General features: G+C 58.9%; 1 protein-coding gene across 3 annotated transcripts in view; it reads right to left on the reverse strand.

Moving 5' to 3' along the window:
• EXD3 (exonuclease 3'-5' domain containing 3) overlaps positions 1-22,950 on the reverse strand; it is a 336,064-nt gene that overhangs the window by 132,159 nt on the left and 180,955 nt on the right. For all 3 annotated transcript variants that reach the window (XM_064171098.1, XM_064171097.1, XM_064171096.1), the window contains one exon: positions 18,554-18,685. In XM_064171098.1, the coding sequence (XP_064027168.1) occupies positions 18,554-18,685 (132 nt within the window). The remainder of the gene's footprint in view (positions 1-18,553; positions 18,686-22,950) is intronic.

Below are 22,950 nucleotides of genomic sequence, written 5' to 3' on the forward strand. Positions count from 1 at the left end.
TCCCACAGCTGCTGCAGCCCTGCATTCACATGCATCACCTAGAGACCTTTGCACTTCAAGGCTGTTGTTAGTTTGATCTTTACAACCCCTGGGAAATAAAAGAGTTCCATTAAGTCTCATCATCAGGAATTTACATAAGGTCACTTCAAGGCTTGGCGCATTTCCTCCGGTTCGGATCTCCGTGCTCCGGGTGCTTCCCCTCCTCATTTATAACCTTCTTGCCGCAGGGCATTCCAAGTAAATCATCCACCAGCAGCTTCCTCTCTTCGGCAGCAGCCATCGAGGCTCTCATTCAGGCGAAATGAAGCTCCCAGCGCTCCGTGCCGCAGCCGCCCAGTTAAAGGCACAGCAGCGCTCGCAGAGGCTTCCCCTCCGCCCAGAGTGAGACTGCTGCGCTGCGGGGCGGGGATGGATTCCGGCTGCTCCAGGAGGAGGAGAGGTTTAGCTGCGTTTGGCACTGACTGAACTCCGACCTGCCCTGGCAATTCCTTTGCTAATCCCTGAGGGAGCCCTCCTCAGGATGGGGAAACTGGGAAACACCTCAGGAGCTGCGAGCTGAGCTCGGGGGCTGTGAGCTCTGCTCGGGAGCTGTGAGCTCTGCTCAGGGGCTGTGAGCTGAGCTCAGAGGCTGTGAGCTCTGCTCGGGGGCTGTGAGCTCTGCTCGGGAGCTGTGAGCTCTGCTCAGGGGCTGTGAGCTCTGCTCGGGGGCTGTGAGCTGAGCTCGGGGGCTGTGAGCTGAGCTCAGAGGCTGTGAGCTGAGCTCGGGGGCTGTGAGCTGTGCTCGGGGGCTGTGAGCTGTGCTCGGGGGCTGTGAGCTGAGCTCAGAGGCTGTGAGCTGAGCTCGGGGGCTGTGAGCTGTGCTCGGGGGCTGTGAGCTGTGCTCGGGGGCTGTGAGCTCTGCTCGGGGGCTGTGAGCTGAGCTCAGAGGCTGTGAGCTCTGCTCGGGGGCTGTGAGCTGAGCTCAGAGGCTGTGAGCTGAGCTCAGGGGCTGTGAGCTGAGCTCGGGGGCTGTGAGCTGAGCTCAGAGGCTGTGAGCTGAGCTCAGAGGCTGTGAGCTCTGCTCGGGGGCTGTGAGCTGAGCTCGGGGGCTGCGAGCTCTGCTCGGGAGCTGCGAGCTGAGCTCGGGGGCTGCGAGCTGAGCTCGGGGGCTGTGAGCTGAGCTCGGGGGCTGTGAGCTGAGCTCGGGGGCTGCGAGCTCTGCTCGGGAGCTGCGAGCTGAGCTCGGGGGCTGCGAGCTGAGCTCGGGGGCTGCGAGCTGCATTCAGCCACGATGCAAAACTGTCGGGAGGTGCAAATCCAAGCAGGACAGCTTCTGTCTGCGCAGCAGCAGGCACCCACCCCACTGTGCCTGGCTTACGAGGCTGAAGATCAAGACCTCATCCCAAACAGATTCTGAGCTGCCAGGAGACTCCAAAAGGAATAGATATGAACAGGGTAGGGCTGGGACAGGCCAAGGCTCCATCTCCTGAGCTCAGGCAGCCATGGAGGCCAGGCCACCCATCCCAGTGACCCCCCCTCCCTGGTCACCGTACCGCACCTGGCAGGTTCTCATGGGGCAGCTGCGGCTGTAGAAGTGCCTGCTGGAGCCCTACCAGCTGTGTGCTCCCCAGGGCTTTGGCCAGCATTCAGCTGGTGCTCCACAGCAGAAGCTGAGTCCTCCTGCCCCCCTCCTCTATGCACATCTGGGCAGCTGCAGAGCAACCCAGACTGGGGAGCTGGGCTGGGTTAAAATCCTCCGTCTAGTTTTGACAGGCCTGTTTCAGCTGGGATCAGTTCCCTGACCCAGTGACCCTGCACTTGTGCTGGAACAAGGAGAGGCACCAGGGCAGGAGAGAGGCACCAGGAGAGGCACAGCTTTGTCTGCCAGCAGCATCCACTTATGCCAGCTTAGACCCATCATAGAATCACAGAATGGCAGGGGCTGGAAGGGAGCTCGAAAGCTCACCTGGTCCAGCCCCCTGCAAGAGCAGCACCACCCGGAGCAGACCGCACAGGAAAGCATCCAGACAGCTCTCCCCTCAGAGGAGGAGGCTCCACAACCTCCCTGGGCAGCCTGCAGTGCTCTGTCACCCCCACAGTAAAAAGGTTCCTCCTCAGGTTCACATGGAACCTCCTATGCCTCAACCACGGCATGAGCATCCCAGTCCCACCTCCCACAGGCCCTCAGAGACCCCCGGGTGGTTTTCTGCCCCTCCTCTGAAAATGGCAGGCAGGAGCCCAGCTCCTCTGGGCCCCACTGACACTGCTGCCTGCAGCCCATGCCCACCCCTGTGCCACCACCCCGTGCTGGGGGGGAAGGACTCTTCTCACACCTCTCTTACAGACCCTGGCTTAGTTTTTCAAAGCCTTTCCCATGTTCCCATGGCTTTCAGAAAGGCTTTTTGCAGTGTTCAGCTGCAGCCATGCCTCAGCCTCGAGGGGATACTCTGCAGCAGATCTTTTTCCCTCTCTTCAGCCCCTGTCCTCCAGCGCCACAGTATCCCTGTCCTGCTAAGCAACCGCCTGTGCACGCATGGATGAGCCTTTGCAAGGGGAAAATAGCAGCGCCGATGCAGCTTAGGTAGGAGAATCCGACTGTGTGCATTCCTCCTGCGGCTGGCCCCAGGGAAAGGACACCCTGCGCTCCTCGGGAGCCTGGGAGGTCTTTGAGCACTTGGCAGCAGTGCCCTGGGAGGCCGTCATTAGCCATTTCAAACGCCCGTGCTGGGGGGCTGCATTGAGCGGGGGGACAAAGCCCGCGGAGCTATCTGTCAGCAAAGGCTCCCGGCCCTGGCAGGGGCTGCTAACAGTAACAAAGATGACAATGCAGGGGGGGATTTGCAGGGGCGAGGACTTCAAAGAAACCCCAAAGAGGTATTTTTCATTAAGGAGTAAGAAAGCAGCTGAGGGTTGGGTTTGGCACTAAGGCAGAATGCGAATGTCGCTGCCCAGCCGCAGAGCAGCAGCAGACCCTGGGGCTGCTGTCACTGTGCTGTGCCCTCTGCGCTGCCCAGAGACCTGCTGCCGAGGCACCCAGAAGCAGTCTGCAGGGCTCTAAGGACAGCTGCTCCCTGCCACTGCCGTCAGTGGCACTCCACTGCCATACCAGTGTCTTAGCTCAGGGCTTCTGCCCGACCCCCTTGGTCCCCTGCAGCCTCCCCACTGGCTGCCACTGGGAGCGAGCTCACAGCTAAATGGATGCTTCCCAGTGTCCAAACGGAGAGCTGTGATGAGTGCAGTCCCTCAGGGCTTGGTGCTGGCACCAGTGCTGTTTGAGAGTCCCTCAGGGCTTGGTGCTGGCACCAGTGCCGTTTGAGAGTCCCTCAGGGGCTGGTACTGGCTCCAGTGCTGTTTGAGAGTCCCCCAGGGGCTGGTACTGTCTCCAGTGCTGTTTGAGAGTCCCTGAGGGGTTGGTACTGGCTCCAGTGCTGTTTGAGAGTCCCCCAGGGCTTGGTACTGGCACTTCATCAGCAATGTGGAAAGTGGCTCTGAGGTAGCCTCAGCAAGTCTGCAGATGACACTGAGCTGTGTGCTGTGGCTGACAGCTGGAGGGAAGGATCCATCCAGAGGGACCTGGACAGGCTGTGGAGCTGGCCCAGGCCAACCTCCTGCAGTTCAACATGGCCAAATGCAAGGTCCTGCAGCTGGGTTGGGGCAAGCCCAAGCACAAACCCAGGCCAGGTGAGGAGCAGATTGAGAACAGCCCTGCAGAGAAGGGCTTGGAGGTGCTGGTCAGTGAAGCCTTTGCCATCAGCTGGCAATGGTCACTGGCAGCCCAAAAAGCCACCTGTGTCCTGGGCTGCATCAGCCAGCAGGGCAAGGGAGGGGATCCTGCTCCTCTGCTGTGCTCTGGAGGGACCCCACCTGCAGCACTGCCTCCAGCTGTGGAGCTCCCATGCAAGCAAGATGTGGAGCTGTCGGAGAGGGTCCAGAGGAGATCACTAAGATGATGAGAGAGCTGGAGAACCTCCTCTGTGAGGACAGGATGGGAGATGAGAAGGCTCCAAGGAGACCTTAGAGTGCCTGAAGGGAGTTACAGGAGAGCTGGGGAGGAACTCTTGACAAGAGCTGGGAGTGACAGGACAAGAGATGATGGTTTGGAACTAGAGCAGGATGGACTTAGACAGACCAGGGAGTTCTGTACTGTGAGGGTGGTGAGACACTGACACAGCTTGTCCAGAGAAGTAGGGGAGGTCTCATCCAGGAAGTGTTTAAGACCAGGCTGGATGAGGCCTTGAGCAACCTGTACTAGTGGAGGTGCTGGAGCTGGATGATCTTTAAGGGCCCTTCCAACTGAAGCCATTTATGATCCTGTGACCTCTCTGTTCAGGAATGACATGGAACCATGGAACCTGTGGCCAGCAGGAAGGGTCAGCAGGAGCTGCTGGTCCACAGAAACTTCCCTGCACTGAAAATCCACCAATCTGTGGCTCCACCAGGGAGAAAGGGAAGTCAGCCTCACAGCAAGTGTAGGAGGGATACCATGGAGCACTTGTGTTGAGGCCTCCTGCTAACCAAGAGCATTTACTGCTTCCACTGCTGTTGGCTGCACAGACCACGAGGATGAGCCTGTGAAGAGAGGCTACAGCCAAGAGTATCCAGCCAGTAGCCATGGCCTGTCCCCACCAGGCTTCACCTGGCTGAGCTAACCAGAGGCAGCCCCTGCAGAACCCAAGCCTCACACCCTCCTCTCGGCTGCCCCATTTGTTTTGCCAGGCCAGGGCTGCTCAGTGCCAGGGGGATGTAGGAGCTGCCCAGTCCCACCACAGCCAGCTGGGCTTGAGTCCCTTCCACCTGAAGCTATCCCAGCACGGCAGCACAGAGGAAGTGCCCTGAGGGGGTGTGGAGCAGATTGGCTTTCACACCTCGGTGGGCACCCAGAGGAACCCCAGGCTGAGGAGAATAGCTTTGCATAACTGATTCTTTGCACTGGGGTAACCCCAGCCCTGCACTGAGTGCCACCAAACCAAGGCCCCATGCCAGGGAGGCAGCCCAGCTCTGCTGGGTCCTGCTGTGGCATGGGTTTGCTCCTGAGGGCACCCTGCAGACACAGAGGGCAGCATCTGCACAGTCAGACCTGCAGTGCCCAGCTCAGCTGTGCAGGCAGAGGCTGGAGCGTGCAGAAGGATGCCCAGGGAGGCGCTCTGGTGGGCAAGGAGCTGCCTGGCTTCTCTTGATGTCTTTTTAACTCACTTCTCCACAATGTCCCAAAGCTTTCCAGAGGTTTCAGCTTCCAGTCACTGCCTCCTCAGTGACCTACTATCTGTGCACATCCATCACTCCATCCTGTCACCAAACAGCCATTCACACGACCTTGTTTGTAGGGACCATGTTCCTCCCCTGACTCCTCTGTCACCAACTTCCTCCTGTCCAGCCACCAGCTCACTTCCTCCTGCAGGACCCAGTTCAGGTCTTTGAACTGCATGAGAGGAGATTGTCAGATCAAGATCCCAGCAGCTGCAGAGTGCAGTGTGCCCACAGCTCTGCAGGACAGCCTCACTTGCTGCCAGGCTCCAGGCAGGAGCAATGCCTCAGAGGTGGGAATGCTCCATGCTCTTGGTGCACCTGAGGTAGAACTTCCTCCTGTGGTCCCTTGTGGCTACAAAGCACTGACCCAGCTGCAAATTGGAACTCAGTCTGGTTCCCCACATGCCCCCTCCCAAGGCTCACAGAATCACAGACTGTTGGGGCTTGGGAGGGACCTCCAGAGATCATCCAGTCCAACCCCTCTGCACCCAGGGCAGGACACCCAGGAACACATCCAGATTTAGAATATTCCCAGAGGAGGAGACTCCACAACCCCCCTGGGCAGCCTGCTCCAGGGCTCCAGCACGCTCACTGTAAGAAGCTTCTGCTCATGCTGAGGTGAAACCTTCTATGGTCAAGTTTGTATCCATTGTTCCTTACTATTGTGCACCACCCAAGAGAGATTGGCCCCCTGCACCTGGCACCCACCCCTCAGGTATTGATAGACATTGATTGGATCCCCTCTCAGTCTGTCTCCAGAGGGGACATGCTCAAGCCCCCCAGGCATCCTCGTGGCTCTCTGTTGGACTCTCTCCAGCAGATCTCTGCTTTCCTTGGATTGGAAAGACCCAAACTGGGCACAGTATTCCAGGTGTGCTCTCACTAGGGCAGAGTAGAGCAGAACCTCCCTAGATCTACCAGACACAAGTGTCAGCTGTGGGTGCAAAGGATGGACAGGTGGGCAGGGTGCTGCAAGGCACCTGCCTGTAACCAGTCACTTCAAGGGGCAGTTAGGAAACTAAACATGGTGATGTTCTCCTCTTCACCACAGTGCTTCAGGAGGGCTAGCACCTCCAGGAACCACTGAGAGAAAAGTCAAGGGAGGAGTGGGAGTGAAGATGGTACTGGGGTGAGAGGAGCTGTTCAAGGCAGGATTGGACGTGGCACTTGGTGCCATGGTCTGGCCTTGAGCTCTGTGGTAAAGGGTTGGACTTGATGATCTATGAGGTCTCTTCCAACCCTGATGATACTGTGAGACTGTGAGAACAGGTGAAATGCACCTGCATCTTCCCCCAGCATTGCTCTGAATTAAAGGATGATCCCCTTGGGGGTGTTGTGAGTGAAGACAGAGAAACTATCTCACTCTGCTTGTTCTCCATGCACACAGTGCTGCCAGCAGTGTCCCTGAGTGCTCTCCATGCACTGTCCCTGAGTGCTCTCCATGCAGCAGTGTCCCTGAGTGCTCTCCACCTCTGGCAGAACCCCTGTGCTGTCTCTCTCCAAGCATCACTCCTGGTGGCAGAAAAGCCCTGGGCTGCCCTCCAGCAGAAACCATTCTGTGCTGTCAGGAGGCCTCTGCAGGTTAGCACACCCTCAGCTCAGCTCACTGGAACCCCCTCCCTGCTCCTAAGGGAGTTCTGCTGGGCTCTGGGGGGAAGAGAGAGAAAACTTTACTCTGAGCCTCTTAGAGATGCCTGATTCAATGACAGCATCCAGGCCTAGCTCAGCAGAGTCCTGCTCTGGCTTTACAGCTGCATTTCATCAAGAGAGCTGCCAAATATCATCTCTCCAAGCCTGACACACTGACTTGAGGAACTCAGTTCAAAGCTTTCTGTTTCTCCTTTCACCTCCATTGCCCGTGCCTGGCTGAGGAGTGCTCTGTGACCCCTGGGTAAGGGTTCACCCAGGCATGGAATGGTCTCCCCTTACATCAGGCCACATGTACCTTGTGGGGACAAGGTGCTCTTGAGAAAGCCAAGCCTACATTGGCTGCTTGCCACCTTCATCAGGTCTGGGGAACTCCCCTGGGGAACTGGAGCATCTCCAGAGAAGGGCAACAAAGCTGGGGAAGGGTCTGGAGAACAGGAGTGGGGAGGAGCAGCTGAGGGAGCTGGGGGTGTGCAGTGTGGAGAGGAGCCTGAGGGGAGACCTTATTGCCCTCTACAGCTCCTGAGAGGAGGCTGCAGTGAGGTGGAGGTTGGGCTCTGCTCCCTAGTCTCAGGTGATAGGAGAGGAAATGACCTGAAACTGTTCCAGGGGAGGGTTAGGTTGGAGATGAGGAAAAATTTCTTTGCTGCCAGAATAGTCAGGGACTGGCAGAGGCTACCCAGGGAGGTGGTGGAGTCCTCATGCCTGGAGGTGTTGGCAGAAAGCTGTGGCCATGGCACCTGGGGACAGGGTTTGATGGCCATGGTGGGGTTGGGTTGCTGCTTGCACTGGATGACCTTAGAGGGCTTCTCCAACCCAAACAAGTCTGTGATTCCAGAGGCACCAGGCACTCACAGCCTGTGTTCCAGGGGGCACCACGGGTGGATGGCTTTGGCACAAGGTGTCAGCCTGTGCAGGTGATGCTGTCAATGCCAGGCACAGTTCATCTCGTGGCAGCAGGCAATGGCACAGTTCAATGCCCAAAGCTTTTTGGATCCACGTTGTGGAGCAGTTTCAGATCTGGCAGATGCTCCAAGGAAGCCAAGGCAGTGCAGCTCCCTGGGCAGTGCAACACAAGCTTCAGAAATGCCTAGAGAGGAATCTCCTGAAGGAACAAATCTCTGCTGCTGCTCCTGACAGCCCAGGTGAGCATTGCAGGTCTGGGACGGCTGCAGAGCTGCTCCCTCCCCACGCAGCAGGGTGTAGCTGCTTGCCACAACAAGGCCTTTGTGCAGGAGTCCCTTCAGGATTTAGGAAAAGGTAGCTGTGACCCTAGCAGTGCTGTAAGATGGCTCACACCAAAATCATTCCTGACACTCTTCAGTCACCTTCACCTGGAGGCCTTCTGCATGGGCTCAGTCTAGCAGCAGCCTTCGGTACCTGAGGGGGGCTGTGGGAAGGATGGAGAGAGGCCATTTGCAAAGGCCTGCAGGGACAGGATGAGGGCAATGGCTCCAAACTAGAGCAGAGCAGATTGAGACTGGATGTGAGAACAAGTTCTGCACCAGGAGGCTGCTGGAGCACTGCAGCAGGTTGCTCAGTGAGGTGCTTGAGGCCCATCCCTGGAGATGTTCAAGGCGAGGCTGGATAGGGCTGTGGGCAACCTGCTCTGGTGGAGGATGTCCCTGCTGAGTGCAGGGGCTTGGACTGGCTGAGCTTTGGAGGTCCCTTCCAGCCCAGACCATTCTGTGAGCACAGAACCACAGAAACATTCCAGTTGGCAAAGCCACTCAGGATCACCAAGTCCAGCCAATGACCCTGCTCTGCAAGGTGCAGCCTAAGCCATGTCCCCAAGCACCACATCCAAACCAGTTCTGTGCTTCTGACTCAGTTCCCTTCACCTGATCAGCTCATGCAGCTGGTGGCTCCACTGGGAAAATGAGAGCTTTGCCATTGCTGAACTTCCATGGAGAAGGTCTCTGAAACAATGAGCCCCTCTGACTGCACTGCTGCTTACCACCCTGAGACCCCCCCAGGACAGATACAGAGCTCCTCAAACCCCAGGCACTGGGCATCCCAGCACTACCCTGACACACAAAGAGCATTAGAAGGGCACTGATGTCAGAAAGGAGGAGAAACTCCACAGTGTATCAATCCTGGGAATTCTGACTCCTTGACACAGTCAATACACTGAACCCTGACCTCGGGAGGCACAGGGGACTGGAAGCCAAGAGAACTGTTTTGTTGCGACATGTGAGAGGAAAGATGGGGATGGTTCCTCGAGGCCGCCCGGGAGCCAGAGCTGTGTCCCTGCCTTCTCCAGGGACCTCCTGGCTCTGCTTGCAGTCACTCCATCACTGCCACCCACTGACCCTTCCTTGCTTTCTCCCAGTGCAGCAGCAGCACTGCTGACCACTGCACCTCAAAGCTGTCCGGGCCCAGCAGAGGAGGAGGACGCTGTATGAAAGGACATTTGCTCTGCTCTGCCCTCTGCCTTCGTTTCCCTGCTGGGCTAAACACAAGCGCTGCTCTCGCTGCCACTGGCTGTTTGCTCCTCCTCTTTCCAGCGGCCAAGCCCAACATTTTCCCAGCTGGAGTTGCCCTCCAGGAAAAAAGGAACAAACCGCATCCATACCTTTCTTTTGCACTGAGCACGGGAGAACAAAACCAGTTCCCAGGAACGAGGATGGCTTCCGCAAAAGAAAACATTTGCTGTCAGCTGAGGTTTGACCTCTAATGGCTAATTTGGCATCGTCATCCTGAGGGCTGTAACACATAACACCGTGAAAAATTCGCAGCTTCCCTCCCCCCAGCTTTAACATCCTCCTGCAGCTCTGCCAGGGAACACGGCAGAGGGGAACCAGCGAAGGCAAACAAACGCAGCCGCAAAAGGAACCTGGAGACAAAGACCCGCGAAGGGAATTCCGCTGGGAACCAAACTCCTGTATGGACAGTGAGGGGCAGAGGCCGGCCGTGAGCCTGCCTGCTTTGAAGGGACACAGCCGAGCTGCGGGGTCCCGTCCCCGTCCCCGCCCGCCGCTGGGCTGCGCGGAGCACGGAGCTCGCCCTGAGCCCACGCAAGCAGCCCCCGCGCTGCAGCCAGCAGTCTGCTGCGAGCCGCTGGGGGGGCAGTCCCAGGCTGTCATTCTTCCCGTGCTGTGACCCTCATGCTCCAGTGGATTTCTGAAGATACTGAAATCTTGGCAGGGAAGTGCACAGTCTGTGGGAACCAGGCAGCACCGCGGCGCTGGCTGCTGAGAATTAGGCCCAGCCGAGCCCCTTTGCTGGGAGCTCCGAGCTAAGGGAATCTGGCAGGGCTGGTGCTGAGTGCTCACGGGTGGCACAGCAGGGCTGGTGCTGAGTGCTCATGGGTGGCACAGCAGGGCTGGTGCTGAGTGCTCACGGGTGGCACAGCAGGGCTGGTGCTGAGTGCTCACGGGTGGCACAGCAGGGCTGGGTGCTGAGTGCTCACGGATGGCACAGCAGGGCTGGTGCTGAGTGCTCACAGATGGCACGGCAGGGCTGGTGCTGAGTGCTCACGGGTGGCACAGCAGGGCTGGTGCTGAGTGCTCACAGATGGCACGGCAGGGCTGGTGCTGAGTGCTCACGGGTGGCACAGCAGGGCTGGTGCTGAGTGCTCACGGATGGCACAGCAGGGCTGGGTGCTGAGTGCTCACGGATGGCACAGCAGGGCTGGGTGCTGAGTGCTCACGGGTGGCACGGCAGGGCTGGTGCTGAGTGCTCACGGGTGGCACAGCAGGGCTGGTGCTGAGTGCTCACGGGTGGCACGGCAGGGCTGGGTGCTGAGTGCTCACGGATGGCACAGCAGGGCTGGGTGCTGAGTGCTCACGGATGGTACAGCAGAGCTGGCAGGGGCACCATGCTGCCCACCCCTCTGCCTTGCTCCTGTAAGGTGGGGCTCAGTCAGGTCTCATTGGGATCCCCCCTGGAGCATCTCCCCGCCCTGCCCCGGGCTCTTCTCACAGGTAACTGCAGGGAGAACAAGGGGGGAATGGCCTCAAGCTGAGCCTGGGGAGGTTTAAATTGGACATTAGGAAAGTTTTTCATGGAGAGAGTGGTCAGGGACTGGAATGAGCTGCCCAGGGAGCTGCTGGAGTCCCCCACCCTGGCTGTGTTTCAGGGTTGTTTGGTCGTGATGCTTGGGGCTATGGTTGAAGGTGAACCTTGCAGAGCAGGGCTCCAGGTTGGGCTTGGTGCTCCTGAGGGGCTGTGCCAACCTGATGTGTCTGTGATTCTGAAGAGGCAGGCTGCTGTGGCACATCCCATGGCCCTGCCTGCCTCAGCTGAGCAGTGGAATGGGGCACAATTTGCTATCTCCAGTGATCACAACCCCTGTTGCTGTTTCAAGAGCGTGGGGGTAGAGACACTGCGAAGAAAAAGCGCTGCACCCCCCTGGCTGCGCGGCTCGGGGCTAGGAGCGCTCAGCCTCGGCCAAGCCGCTCCTGGGGCCAACTCTCCCTCCCCGAGGTCTGCAGAGGCAGCGCAGTACCAGCTGTGCGCCTCCCGGCCTCAGCCTCAGCAAGCTGCAGATTACATCTAAATTGCCAAGCCCAGGATAAACAACAAGATTAAGAGGGCTTTGCCCTTTGTGTTGAACAATCACACTCTGAAGCAAGAAATCCCGGCCCGGCGGTGGGCAGGCCCAGGGCTGAGCGCTGGCTCCGGGCTGCAGCGCAGCTCGCTCGCATCTGGGCTAACCGCAGGGCTGTTAATCACAGGTTCCCCGGACCTGTAGGCGCTGACAAATTGCATCCTATGGGTGAGCCTTGTATTAAACCGCAGAGAGGTTTCAAAACCATCTTCTCTTTCTCAGCATTCCCCAGACAACACAACCCAGCACACATGCCCCTTCCTCATCCGTCCCCGAGGTGGTGACGCCGCCCCGGCCGAGGAGCTCTGGGGGCTGGAAGGAAGCAGACAGGGACGCGGTGCTGCGGCAGTGGGAAGCACCTCAGGAGCGAAAGGTGGGCTGCAAGGAAGGGCATTTCCCAAGCGCTTCGATGGGCATCTCAGCCCCATTTCAGCTGCGGGCGCCGAGCAGCTCCCCAGACAGACCCCTCGCTGCCTGGCGGGGCCGAGCCGCTGTGTGAAATCCGCAGGCTTTGAATTGGACTGGGGTGGGGTTTTCACTGTGCATGGGGAAGGGCACGCCAAAGAATAAAACGCCTGTTGCTCAGGCCAGGAAAGGTGACCACAAAACGAAATTGCCCTGGTCCCACTTGCGTGGCATGCTAAGAGCCGGGAGATAGCTCACAAGTCAGTGAGAAAGATGCTGTCTGGCAGTTCTCAGCATCGTCTGGACCGACAGAGCAAGCCACATAAAAGGAACAAAAAAGCCTGCTGATCAGATTGGTGTGACAGAGGCTCATGAGAGACATGCACATTCTCAATCTAAACGACAGCTTGAGGGATCTATATTACTAATTATCGACTAATATTGCCAGGGTTCCCAGGCTGGCTTCAAAGGTTCTCGCAAAGCGCCCCGAGCACAGGGTTTTTCATCTCATCAGAAGGCCTTTTTCTTTGTCCCTGCTAAATGGATTGCTCCAGACTGGGCTCCCTCTGCGTCAATCAGCTCGCACATGATGAGCTTTGCAGCGATGAAATTCGTTACCTTAACCACAAAACAGCAGACACATTTGCTGCAACTGTTAGAAGCTTTCGCACCTCATCTGAGGACGAGCAGAAAAAACACCCGAACTGGTTTCCTCTCTGCCTCCTCCCCCCTCTCCCGCCTACTCCTAATCCCAGGCTCACACCTTGCTCAAAGGCTGGGGCGAGAGGCTTTGGAACTGAAAGAGCAGGGAAGGAGGGGGAAAGCTATCAGATCCGCAGACAATGAAGCGGAGCAGCTATCTCTCACATCCTGCAGCGCTCAGGCTGAGGTCATAAGTTAAACAGGACAGCAGAATAGGTGATGTCATTTGCTTATTTAGGATCAGAGCGTTCAGCGGAGTGGAAGAGAACCTATTCGAACGTGCAGATAATCCCAGCAGAAACACAGGGCTCTGAGTCGCAGAAAGTGCAGCTGGAGCCTAGGAGCTTTTCTGCTTCCCCCCTGCACATTTATTTTTGCAGGGGATACGATTGCAGTAGTGCTGCCCTGCGGGAAAGCCTTCAAACCTCACCTGGGAGCAGCCTCCCGTGGCTTTAGGTGTTGTCCAAACAGGGTCCCTGCCCCAGCCAGTTTAAAGGCTAAAGGGTCAAGTCAAAGAGAGGGTGGGAAAGGAAGGAGAGGCCCCAGGGAGGTGGCACAGCCGCCCTGCAGGACCCCAGTCCCGCAGCCCACTCCCTCCCTTGTGCAGGGGCAGAGCGTCAGGCCCACAGCAGAGCCGAGCAGCAGTTGTGCTTTCGAGGCCAGCAACAGCTCAGTGCCTCTGGAGACAGACAGGCTCCAGTGCTGCCCGCGGAGCCTCACAGAGCCAGCTCACAGCAGCTACAAACCTGCAGTGAGGAGGCTCTGCTGCGGCAGGAGTCATTCATCACCCATGCCCTGCCACGCTGAAGGCAGCTCTCCCCTCAAGCCCTCCTGACAAACACTGTGATGTGAAGCTGTAAAGCTCCCAGCCTGTCCTGTTCCTCTGCCACTTGCCACCACCCCACGCTGTCACTTCCCCCCGTGCCGCGCAGAGCTGCGAACCAGCCCAGGGCTGAGGCTCTTTTTCACAGACTGCACTGGGTTGGAAGGGGCCCTCAAAGCTCATCTCGTCCAACCCCCCCTGCAGGCAGCAGAGACACCTCCAACCTCAGCAGGCTGCCCAGGGACACATCCAGTCTGACCTTGAATGTCTCCAGTGCTGGGGCCTCAGCCACCTCCCTGGGCAGCCTGTGCCAGTCTCTCCCCACCCTCGCTGTGCACAACTCCCTCCTGATGCAGCCAGAGCAGTGTGGGCACAGGGCAAGGGAGGGGATTCTGCCCTTTTACTCTGCTCTCCTCAGACCCCACCTGGAGCATTGTGTGCAGTTCTGGAGCCCCCAACACAAGCAGGACATGGAAGTGTTGGAGCCAGTCCAGAGGAGGCCACCAAGATGCTGAGAGGGCTGCAGCAGCTCTGCTCTGAGCACAGGCTGAGAGAGTTGGGGCTGTGCAGCCTGGAGAGGAGAAGGCTTGGAGGAGACCTTGGAGTGGCTTTGCAGGATCTGAAGGGGGCTCCAGGAGGGCTGGGGAGGGACTATTGACAAGGTCTGGGAATGACAGGATGAAGAGGAATGGGTTTGAACTGGCAGAGGGGAGACTGACACTGAACACACCCAGGCAGGTTTGCAATATCCCCAGAGATGGAGACTCCACCACCTCCCTGGGCAGCCTGCTCCAGGCCACCAGCACCCTTAAATGAAAGAAGTTCTTCCTCATGCTTAGGCAGAACTTCTTGTCTGTGCCCATTACCTCTTGTCCTGCCACTGGCACCACTGAGAAAGGTCTGGTCCCAGCCCCCCTACAATGCTCCTCACCAAAGGCAACACCAGGCCTGGCTACAGCTTTTCCACACCCGTCACAGAGTCCCCAGGCTGCAGCACGAGAGGCATGCAGCGAGCAGAGGACTCTTGGCAGGTCACGGCTGGCAGCCAGCAGCTGCCCTCACGTCTGGAGCCTGCCAGCAGAGTGCCCAAGTGGCAGCCCAGTGCAGCCGAGGGCAGAAGCCTGGGGGTGAAGCTCTCCCTGCCCTTGCAGCTCTGTCACAGCAAGGGAGCTGGGCACTGCTTTAGCAGAGGAAGGGTTGGAGGGCAGAGCCCAGCCTGGCCCCCCCTGCTGAGGGAACTGGCACCTCCCACAGCGGTCCTGGGTCCACCACTGAGGTGGGACCGATCCTGACCCTGTGCTCTGCACTGCAGATGTTCACCCCACAGCAACAGCATCTCTGACAGGGTCTCAGGCATGGTTTACAGAACAGGAGCCCAAGAGACAAAACAAGGCCTGGCTCCAGCAGGCAGAGTGAGCCAGGCAGGATGCCACACTGCTTCCCGTGGCACCCGGGGGATGCTCTTCTGCCATGCATCACCATGGCACACCTGCAGTGCTGGCAGCATGGCCGAGCCGTGCTCTGCTGCCAGGCCCCTGCCACAGCCAGGCAGGAGGGCAGCCCAGGTTAGCACAGAGCCTCAGAGCCAGAGGGGCTGGAAGGAATCTCCAGAGACCATCCAGCCCAAGGGCAGGGCACACAGGAGCACATCCAGGTGTGTTTGGGATGTATCCATGAAGGAGACTCCGCAGCCTCTCTGGGCAGCCTGCTCCAGGCTCCAGCACCCTTATAGGGACAGAGTTTTCCCCCCTGTTCCTGTGGCACCTCCTCTGCTCCAGCTTGCCCCCAGTGCCCCTTGTGCTGTCACTGGACATCTCTGAGCAGTTATGGATGAGTGTAACTCAGCCTCTTCCCACCCAGCATGCAGGCAGCAGCACTTGAGTGTTCCTGGAGGCCTTGGCTTGCAGTGCTGCCCTGCTGCAGGGAGAGCTGAAGCCCACCTGGGCCACCATTAGCACTCCCATTGCTGCACGGAGGTGGCAGACCTCAGAGCAGTCTGCAAGCCCTGAGGTCTGTATCCCTGTTACAGCCCAGAGCACAGGCACAGCTCAGCAGTTTCAGGAGGTAGCCTCCATCCTAATTAAGGCCAATTAGGCTTGCAGAGATTAGGACGTTTTAGAAAGACCTTGCAAATGAAGTGCTGAGCTCTCTGCCCACAGTGCCCCCAGAGCAGCCTCCTCAAGGCAGAGATTTGCCATTGTCTGTGTAGGTGGTCACTGCTCTGCAGTTTTAGTCCAGCTAGGGCCAGCAAGTTGGACTTGGTCCTTACTGGCCCTTCCAACTTGAGCTAGTCTATGACTCCTTGATCTCTCAACCTGCTGCCCACAGGTTCTGCACCACGAGGCTGCTGGAACACTGGAACAGGTTGCCCACAGAGCCTGAGGCCATCCCTGGAGATACTCAAGGTGAGGCTGGACAGGCCTGTGGGCAGCCTGACCCAGTGGAGGATGTCCCTGCTGAGGGCAGGGGGTTGGACTGGATGAGCTTTGGAGGTCCCTTCCAACCCAAAGCATTCTGTGGTTCCCCCTGGCACACAGAGCCAGTGGAGCTGCAGTGCCAAGCATCCTGGTGAGGACTTGGTGTCTGCAGGACATGTGCAGCCCAAAAACACTCCTCCAGGCCAGCAGCAGCTCCTCGGCCCAACCTGTACAGCCTGCAGAGGACAGCTGAACAGAACCAGCTGCAAAGCACCAGAGCCTCAGTGCAGGCAAGTACAGGATGCAGGGCACGGAGCAGCTCCACAGACAGCAGCGTCCTCCCGTGCCCCCTGCTGCCACCCATGCTGGTTCCACCAGCACCACTCCCAGGGAGGCATTTCTGGAGGAAGAGAGCCCTCAGTGCATGCTCCTAGCCAGGCTGATCACCACTGCAGACACTGTAAACTAAGGCAGCATCTGCTACAGAGCTACAGAGCCCCAGCTCATGGGCAGGGGGCAATAGAACCATCAGAACATGGCTTAGTTTGGAAGGGACCTCAGAGCTCATCTCCTCCAACCTCCTGCCAGGGGCAGGGATGGCTCTCAGCTGGATTTAGCTGCTCAAGGCCTCATCCAGCCTGGCCTTCAACACCTCCAGGCACGTGCTGTGCCCAGTGGCAGAGCAGATGCCACTGCCAGGCTGGTACCACCTTGCTCTCTGCAGTGCCCACACCCCTCTGGGAAGTGCTGCCTTGTTGGCTCACTCAGTAATGCAGCCAGGCTCTGCCTTGGCTGCCAGGAACTTACAGCAGCTGCTGCAGCCTTACTGGACTGAAGAGGAGAAACTGAGGCACAAAGGTTCCACTGGCCTGTGGCAGCTCCTCAGGAGTCACAGTCACAGAATGGCTCAGGCTGGAAGGGACCTCAGAGCTCAGCTACTGCAACCCCCTGCCATGGCCAGGGACAGCTCTCATCTAGCTCAGGCTGCTCAATCCAGCCTGGCCTTGAACACCCCCAGGCAGGAGGCAGCCACAGCCTCCCTGGGCAGCCTGTGCCAGGCTCTCACCACCCTCACACTCAGCAACTTCTTCCTCAGCTCCACTCTAACCCTGCTCTGCCTCAGCTCCAAACCATTCCCCCTTGGCCTGGCTCAGACACCCCCAGCAGAAGTCTCTCTGCAGCCTTCCTGCAGGATCCCTCCAGGCTCTATCAGCAGCTCTGAGGTGCCCCTGGAGCCTTCTCCTCCCCAGGCTGCACCCCCCCAGCTCCCTCAGCCTGTGCTCACAGCAGAGCTGCTGCAGCCCTGGCAGCATCTTTGTGGCCTCCTCTGGCCTCACTCCACAGCTCTGTGTCCTGCTGCTGGGGACAGCTCCGACTCACACTGCTCAGCGTCTATCACAGAGCTTCCTGCAGCAGGGGCTTGTGCTGTGCCTGCTCCTGTGGTATTGCAGCCAGCAGCAGGAAGAGCTCTGCCGTTGTCTGTGATCTCAGGGGACCCACCAGGCGTTCTGAAGGCTGCTTTCAAAGGCCCCGAGGCCAGCATGCCCCTACCTAACAGCTGCAGGCTGTGCTGGGAGCAACAAGTCTGTAAGGTCCTGCAGCTGCCCACGGCCTCCTGCTGCAGCAGGAGCAGCCCATGGCACGTCAGTGCCAGCATGGGTGATGCCATTCTGCCCTCACAGACACCCTGCACAGCTGGGCAGCTCTCCTTCCTCCCAGTGTTACAGGTGAGAGCAGCCCTGAGCACACTGCAGGGAGGCTCTCTGCTCTCTCTGCTCAGAAGCCATCACTGGTCCCACACCACCTGGGAGTCTCAGTGGGCCAGGAGACCCCTCGAGCTCAACTCCAAGGCATCAAGCCAGCCTGCCCTGACCAGCTTAGCTGCCTTGCTTACTCCTCAGAGCAAGCAGCCAGACCTGCAGCTTCTCCTTTCTCTCTCGAAGCACTGGTGAGAGAGGCTGAAGCTGTCAGTTGGTTTCCATTACAGCTTTTGAAGGGATGGGTTTCTGTGTGCCACAGTAACAGAGTGAAGCTGGCAGAGATGGAGATTGGAGCTAACCCAACTCAAATCTCTGCTTAACAACAACCCACAGCTACCCAGTGCCAAACACAGTCTGCAGCCAGCAGGACAAGAACTCACCTGAGAGCTTCTGGGAAAGAAGAGAAATGAAACAGTCCTGAAGGAAACTAAAACCCTCCTAGAAAGTGACTAAGGATTGTCAGAAGCACAGAGCCATAACTAAAGAGGGTTTGTAACTAAACCAGACTGTGTGCAAGCCAGGGAGCACAGCCACAGAGAGCCTACAGCCCTGCTCCTCAGTGCCAAACCCCCTCAGCAGAGCAAGGCTGCAGACACAGCTCCTCTGCCCCTCTGCCACTCTCTCTCTCTGCCCCTCTACTCTTCTGCCCCTCTGTCCCTCTGCCTCTCTGCTCCTCCATCCCTCTCCTCCTCTGTCCCTCTGTCCCTCTGTCCCTCTGCCCCTCTGCTCCTCTGCCCCCCTGCCCCTCCACCCCTCTGCTCCTGCGTCCCTCTGCTCCTCTGCCCCTCTGCCCCTCCACCCCTCTGTTCCTCTGTCCCTCTGCTCCTCTGCCCCTCTGTCCCTCTCCTGAGGGACGTCTGCAGGCCCCCAGCCCCTCACAGCTCTGTGAGACACTGCCAAAGTTCAAGCAGAAATCTTGGGAGCCAAGAGAAGAGGCTGAGAGCAAGACACAAAGAGCTGAGGTGGTGCTGCAGTGCTGGGGAGCAGCAGCACCTGTTGGTACAAACAAGCCTGGTCCTACCTGGCAGCGGCTGAAGATGTCTGCCAGGGACACTTGGACGTTGAAGTGCTTCAGCACCTGCAGGGCCTGGTCCTTTGCCTTCTCTGAGCAGTTGACAGAGAAGCATCTCCCTTCTGCTACCTGGGACCGCAGCTGCAAAAGGCAAAGAGAGGCAATGGAGGAGGCAGCTCCTGCACCATGGGCCCTGGGGCTTTGCCTAACCCAGGCAGTCACAGAGCCCTGCAAGGGTTTGGGTTGGCAAAGGCCTTTCAGATCACCCAGCCCTTCACTGACTCTGCCATGGCCCTCAGCACCACAGCTCTGCCCCCTTGAAGCACCTCCAGGGATGGGGATTCAGTCTCCCCCTGGGCAGCCTGTGCTGATGGTTGAGAACCCTTTCAGAGAAGAAGTTTCTTCTAATAGGCAACTTGAGGCCATTTCCTCTCATCCTATCACCTGAGACTGAGGAGCAGAGCCCAACCCCCACCTCACCTCTCAGGGAGTTGCAGAGAGCAATGAGGTCTCCCTCAGCCTCCTCTTCTCCATACTGCACACCCCCAGCTCCCTCAGCTGCTCCTCCCCAGCCCTGTTCTGCAGACCCTTGCCCAGCTGGACACCCTCCAGCCCCTCAGTGGAGACCTTTCTTGGAGTGAGTGGCCCAAAGCTCAACACACTCTACAAGGTGTGGCCTCACCAGTGCTGAGCAGAGGGTGACCATCACTTCCCTGCTCCTGCTGGCCACACTATTGCTGATCCAAGCCAGGATGCTGTTGGCCTTCTTGGCTACCTGGGCACACATTCAGCTGTTCTCGTTGAGGCTCAGTCAGCAGCCAAGCCCCCTGCAGCTGCTCACACAAATAGCCTCACTCCCTCTTGGCTGGATGGGAAGGAGAACTGGGAGAAGAAAAGGCAAAGCTTTAAAGCCATTTGCAGTTGTGTTGGCAGCCTCAAGTGTGGTCTGACAAGCACAGCTGGGGAGGTGACACTTGCCCACTGCTGCAGCAGCTCTCAGACTACTGAAGTGCTGCAGCTCTTTATGTGACCCCAAGTCCCCTTCTCATTGCAGTTGGTGGTGGCAGGGGTGGCAAGAGGAAACTGAATCACAGCTTTCACATGAAGCCTGTCCAGGTCACACAGGGTGTGCAGAACCACCATGATGGAGATGATGTCCAGTGGCAGCTTTACCACCTCATCTTTTCCAGCTGAAGGGTTTCACCTGGAGCTGACTGCTGGCAGGTGAAGTGGAAGTGGTTCTGTGGGCAATCCCTCAGAGCTTGTTCCACACTTAGCAGAGAAGGCTGCCCCTGAGCACAAGCACAGGGCAAGTTCCAGACACATCTTTAGGAACACCAGGGGGCTGGAGAACATTCCCTGTGGGTCAGGCTGGGAGAGTTGGGGCTGTGCAGCCTGCAGAAGAGAAGGCTCCAGGAAGACCTCAGAGCAGCTTCCAGTGCCTGAAGGGGCTGCAGGAGAGCTGGGGAGGGACTTTGGAGAAGGGCTGGGAGTGGCAGGCTGAGGGACAGTGGCTTTGAGCTGGGAGAGGGGAGAGTGAGAGTGGAGAGGAGGAAGAGGTTGAGAGTGAGGGTGGGGAGAGCCTGGCACAGGCTGCCCAGGGAGGCTGTGGCTATCCCCTGCCTGGAGGTGTTTAAGTCCAGGCTGGATGAGGCCTTGAGCAGGCTGGGCTGTGGCCTGTGGCAGAGGTTGGCACTGGATGAGCTTTGAGGTCCCTTCCAACCCAACCCATTCCATGACTCTATGATATGAAGATGAGGAACATCTCACAGCGAGATGGAATCAGCTACACTCATGTAAAGGAGCCAGGCAGAGCCATCCTGCCCTCTCCTAGGGAGCAGAAAAGGGGAAGGACAAAGGCACCCAGACCTGTCCCAGGGCAGTGCTGCACGCTGGGAAGCAGCTCCCTGCTTTTCACAATGCCAAGAAGACAGCACTTTGGAGCTAAAGCTTTGCCAAGCCAGGTTCTGCAGGATGCTGATTTACCAACTGCACCAAGAACAGGCTGAGGGGGCCACAGCCTGGGCAATGAGCCCACAGCCCTGGTAAGGAGCCTGCAGCCTGGGTAAGGAGCCTGCAGCCTGGGTAAGGAGCCTGCAGCCCTGGTAAGGAGCCTGCAGCCTGGGTAAGGAGCCCACAGCCTGGGTAAGGAGCCTGCAGCCTGGGTAAGGAGCCCACAGCCCTGGTAAGGAGCCCGCAGCCTAGGTAAGGAGCCCACAGCCTGGGTAAGGAGCCTGCAGCCTGGGTAAGGAGCCCACAGCCTGGGTAAGGAGCCTGCAGCCTGGGTAAGGAGCCCACAGCCTGGGTAAGGAGCCCACAGCCTGGGTAAGGAGCCTGCAACCTGGGTAAGGAGCCCACAGCCTGGTAAGGAGCCCGCAGCCTGGGTAAGGAGCCTGCAGCCTGGGTAAGGAGCCTGCAGCCTGGGTAAGGAGCCTGCAGTCTGGGTAAGGAGCCTGCAACCTGGGTAAGGAGCCTGCAGCCTGGGTAAGGAGCCTGCAGCCTGGGTAAGGAGCCCACAGCCTGGGTAAGGAGCCCGCAGCCTGGGTAAGGAGCCTGCAACCTGGGTAAGGAGCCCACAGCCTGGTAAGGAGCCTGCAACCTGGGTAAGGAGCCCACAGCCTGGTAAGGAGCCTGCAGCCTGGGTAAGGAGCCTGCAGCCTGGGTAAGGAGCCTGCAGCCTGGGTAAGGAGCCTGCAGCCCTGGTAAGGAGCCTGCAGCCTGGGTAAGGAGCCCACAGCCTGGGTAAGGAGCCTGCAGCCTGGGTAAGGAGCCCACAGCCCTGGTAAGGAGCCTGCAGTCTGGGTAAGGAGCCCGCAGCCTGGGTAAGGAGCCCGCAGCCTGGGTAAGGAGCCCACAGCCTGGGTAAGGAGCCCGCAGCCTGGGTAAGGAGCCTGCAGCCTGGGTAAGGAGCCTGCAACCTGGGTAAGGAGCCTGCAGCCCTGGTAAGGAGCCTGCAGCCTGGGTAAGGAGCCTGCAGCCTGGGTAAGGAGCCTGCAGCCCTGGTAAGGAGCCTGCAGCCTGGGTAAGGAGCCCACAGCCTGGGTAAGGAGCCTGCAGCCTGGGTAAGGAGCCCACAGCCCTGGTAAGGAGCCTGCAGTCTGGGTAAGGAGCCCACAGCCTGGGTAAGGAGCCTGCAGCCTGGGTAAGGAGCCTGCAGCCTGGGTAAGGAGCCCACAGCCTGGGTAAGGAGCCTGCAGCCTGGGTAAGGAGCCCACAGCCCTGGTAAGGAGCCTGCAGCCTGGGTAAGGAGCCCACAGCCTGGGTAAGGAGCCTGCAGCCTGGGTAAGGAGCCCACAGCCTGGGTAAGGAGCCCGCAGCCTGGGTAAGGAGCCTGCAGCCTGGGTAAGGAGCCTGCAGCCTGGGTAAGGAGCCTGCAGCCTGGGTAAGGAGCCTGCAGCCCTGGTAAGGAGCCTGCAGCCTGGGTAAGGAGCCCGCAGCCTGGGTAAGGAGCCTGCAGCCTGGGTAAGGAGCCTGCAGCCTGGGTAAGGAGCCTGCAGCCTGGGTAAGGAGCCTGCAGCCTGGGTAAGGAGCCTGCAGCCCTGGTAAGGAGCCCGCAGCCTGGGTAAGGAGCCTGCAGTCTGGGTAAGGAGCCCGCAGCCTGGGTAAGGAGCCCGCAGCCTGGGTAAGGAGCCCGCAGCCTGGGTAAGGAGCCCGCAGCCTGGGTAAGGAGCCCGCAGCCTGGGTAAGGAGCCTGCAGCCTGGGTAAGGAGCCCACAGCCTGGGTAAGGAGCCTGCAGCCTGGGTAAGGAGCCCACAGCCTGGTAAGGAGCCTGCAACCTGGGTAAGGAGCCCACAGCCTGGTAAGGAGCCTGCAACCTGGGTAAGGAGCCCACAGCCTGGTAAGGAGCCCGCAGCCTGGGTAAGGAGCCTGCAGCCTGGGTAAGGAGCCCACAGCCCTGGTAGGGAGCCTGCAGCCTGGGTAAGGAGCCCACAGCCTGGTAAGGAGCCTGCAGCCTGGGTAAGGAGCCCACAGCCTGGTAAGGAGCCCACAGCCTGGTAAGGAGCCCACAGCCTGGTAAGGAGCCTGCAGTCTGGGTAAGGAGCCCACAGCCTGGGTAAGGAGCCTGCAGCCTGGTAAGGAGCCTGCAGCCTGGGTAAGGAGCCCACAGCCTGGGTAAGGAGCCTGCAGCCTGGGTAAGGAGCCCACAGCCCTGGTAAGGAGCCTGGGTAAGGAGCCTGCAGTGTGGCAGGGCTGTGCTTGCCTCGGTGTCTGTTCGTGGGGCAGTTTGCTCCAGTGCTCAGCTCTGAGGTTGGAAAGCAGCAGCCTACATTCTGCAAATGTAGCTGCTTGAGCATCTGGGAGCTGCCAGAGCGCTGCAGGTGACCAAGGAGCTCTGTGCTCTGGCTCCTGGCTCAGCCTGGGCAGTTTGACTCTCCCAGGTGAATTTCTGGGCAGTAAGAAGGTG

This window comes from Pogoniulus pusillus, chromosome 35, assembly GCF_015220805.1.
Source record: "Pogoniulus pusillus isolate bPogPus1 chromosome 35, bPogPus1.pri, whole genome shotgun sequence".
Lineage (NCBI taxonomy): Eukaryota > Metazoa > Chordata > Aves > Piciformes > Lybiidae > Pogoniulus > Pogoniulus pusillus.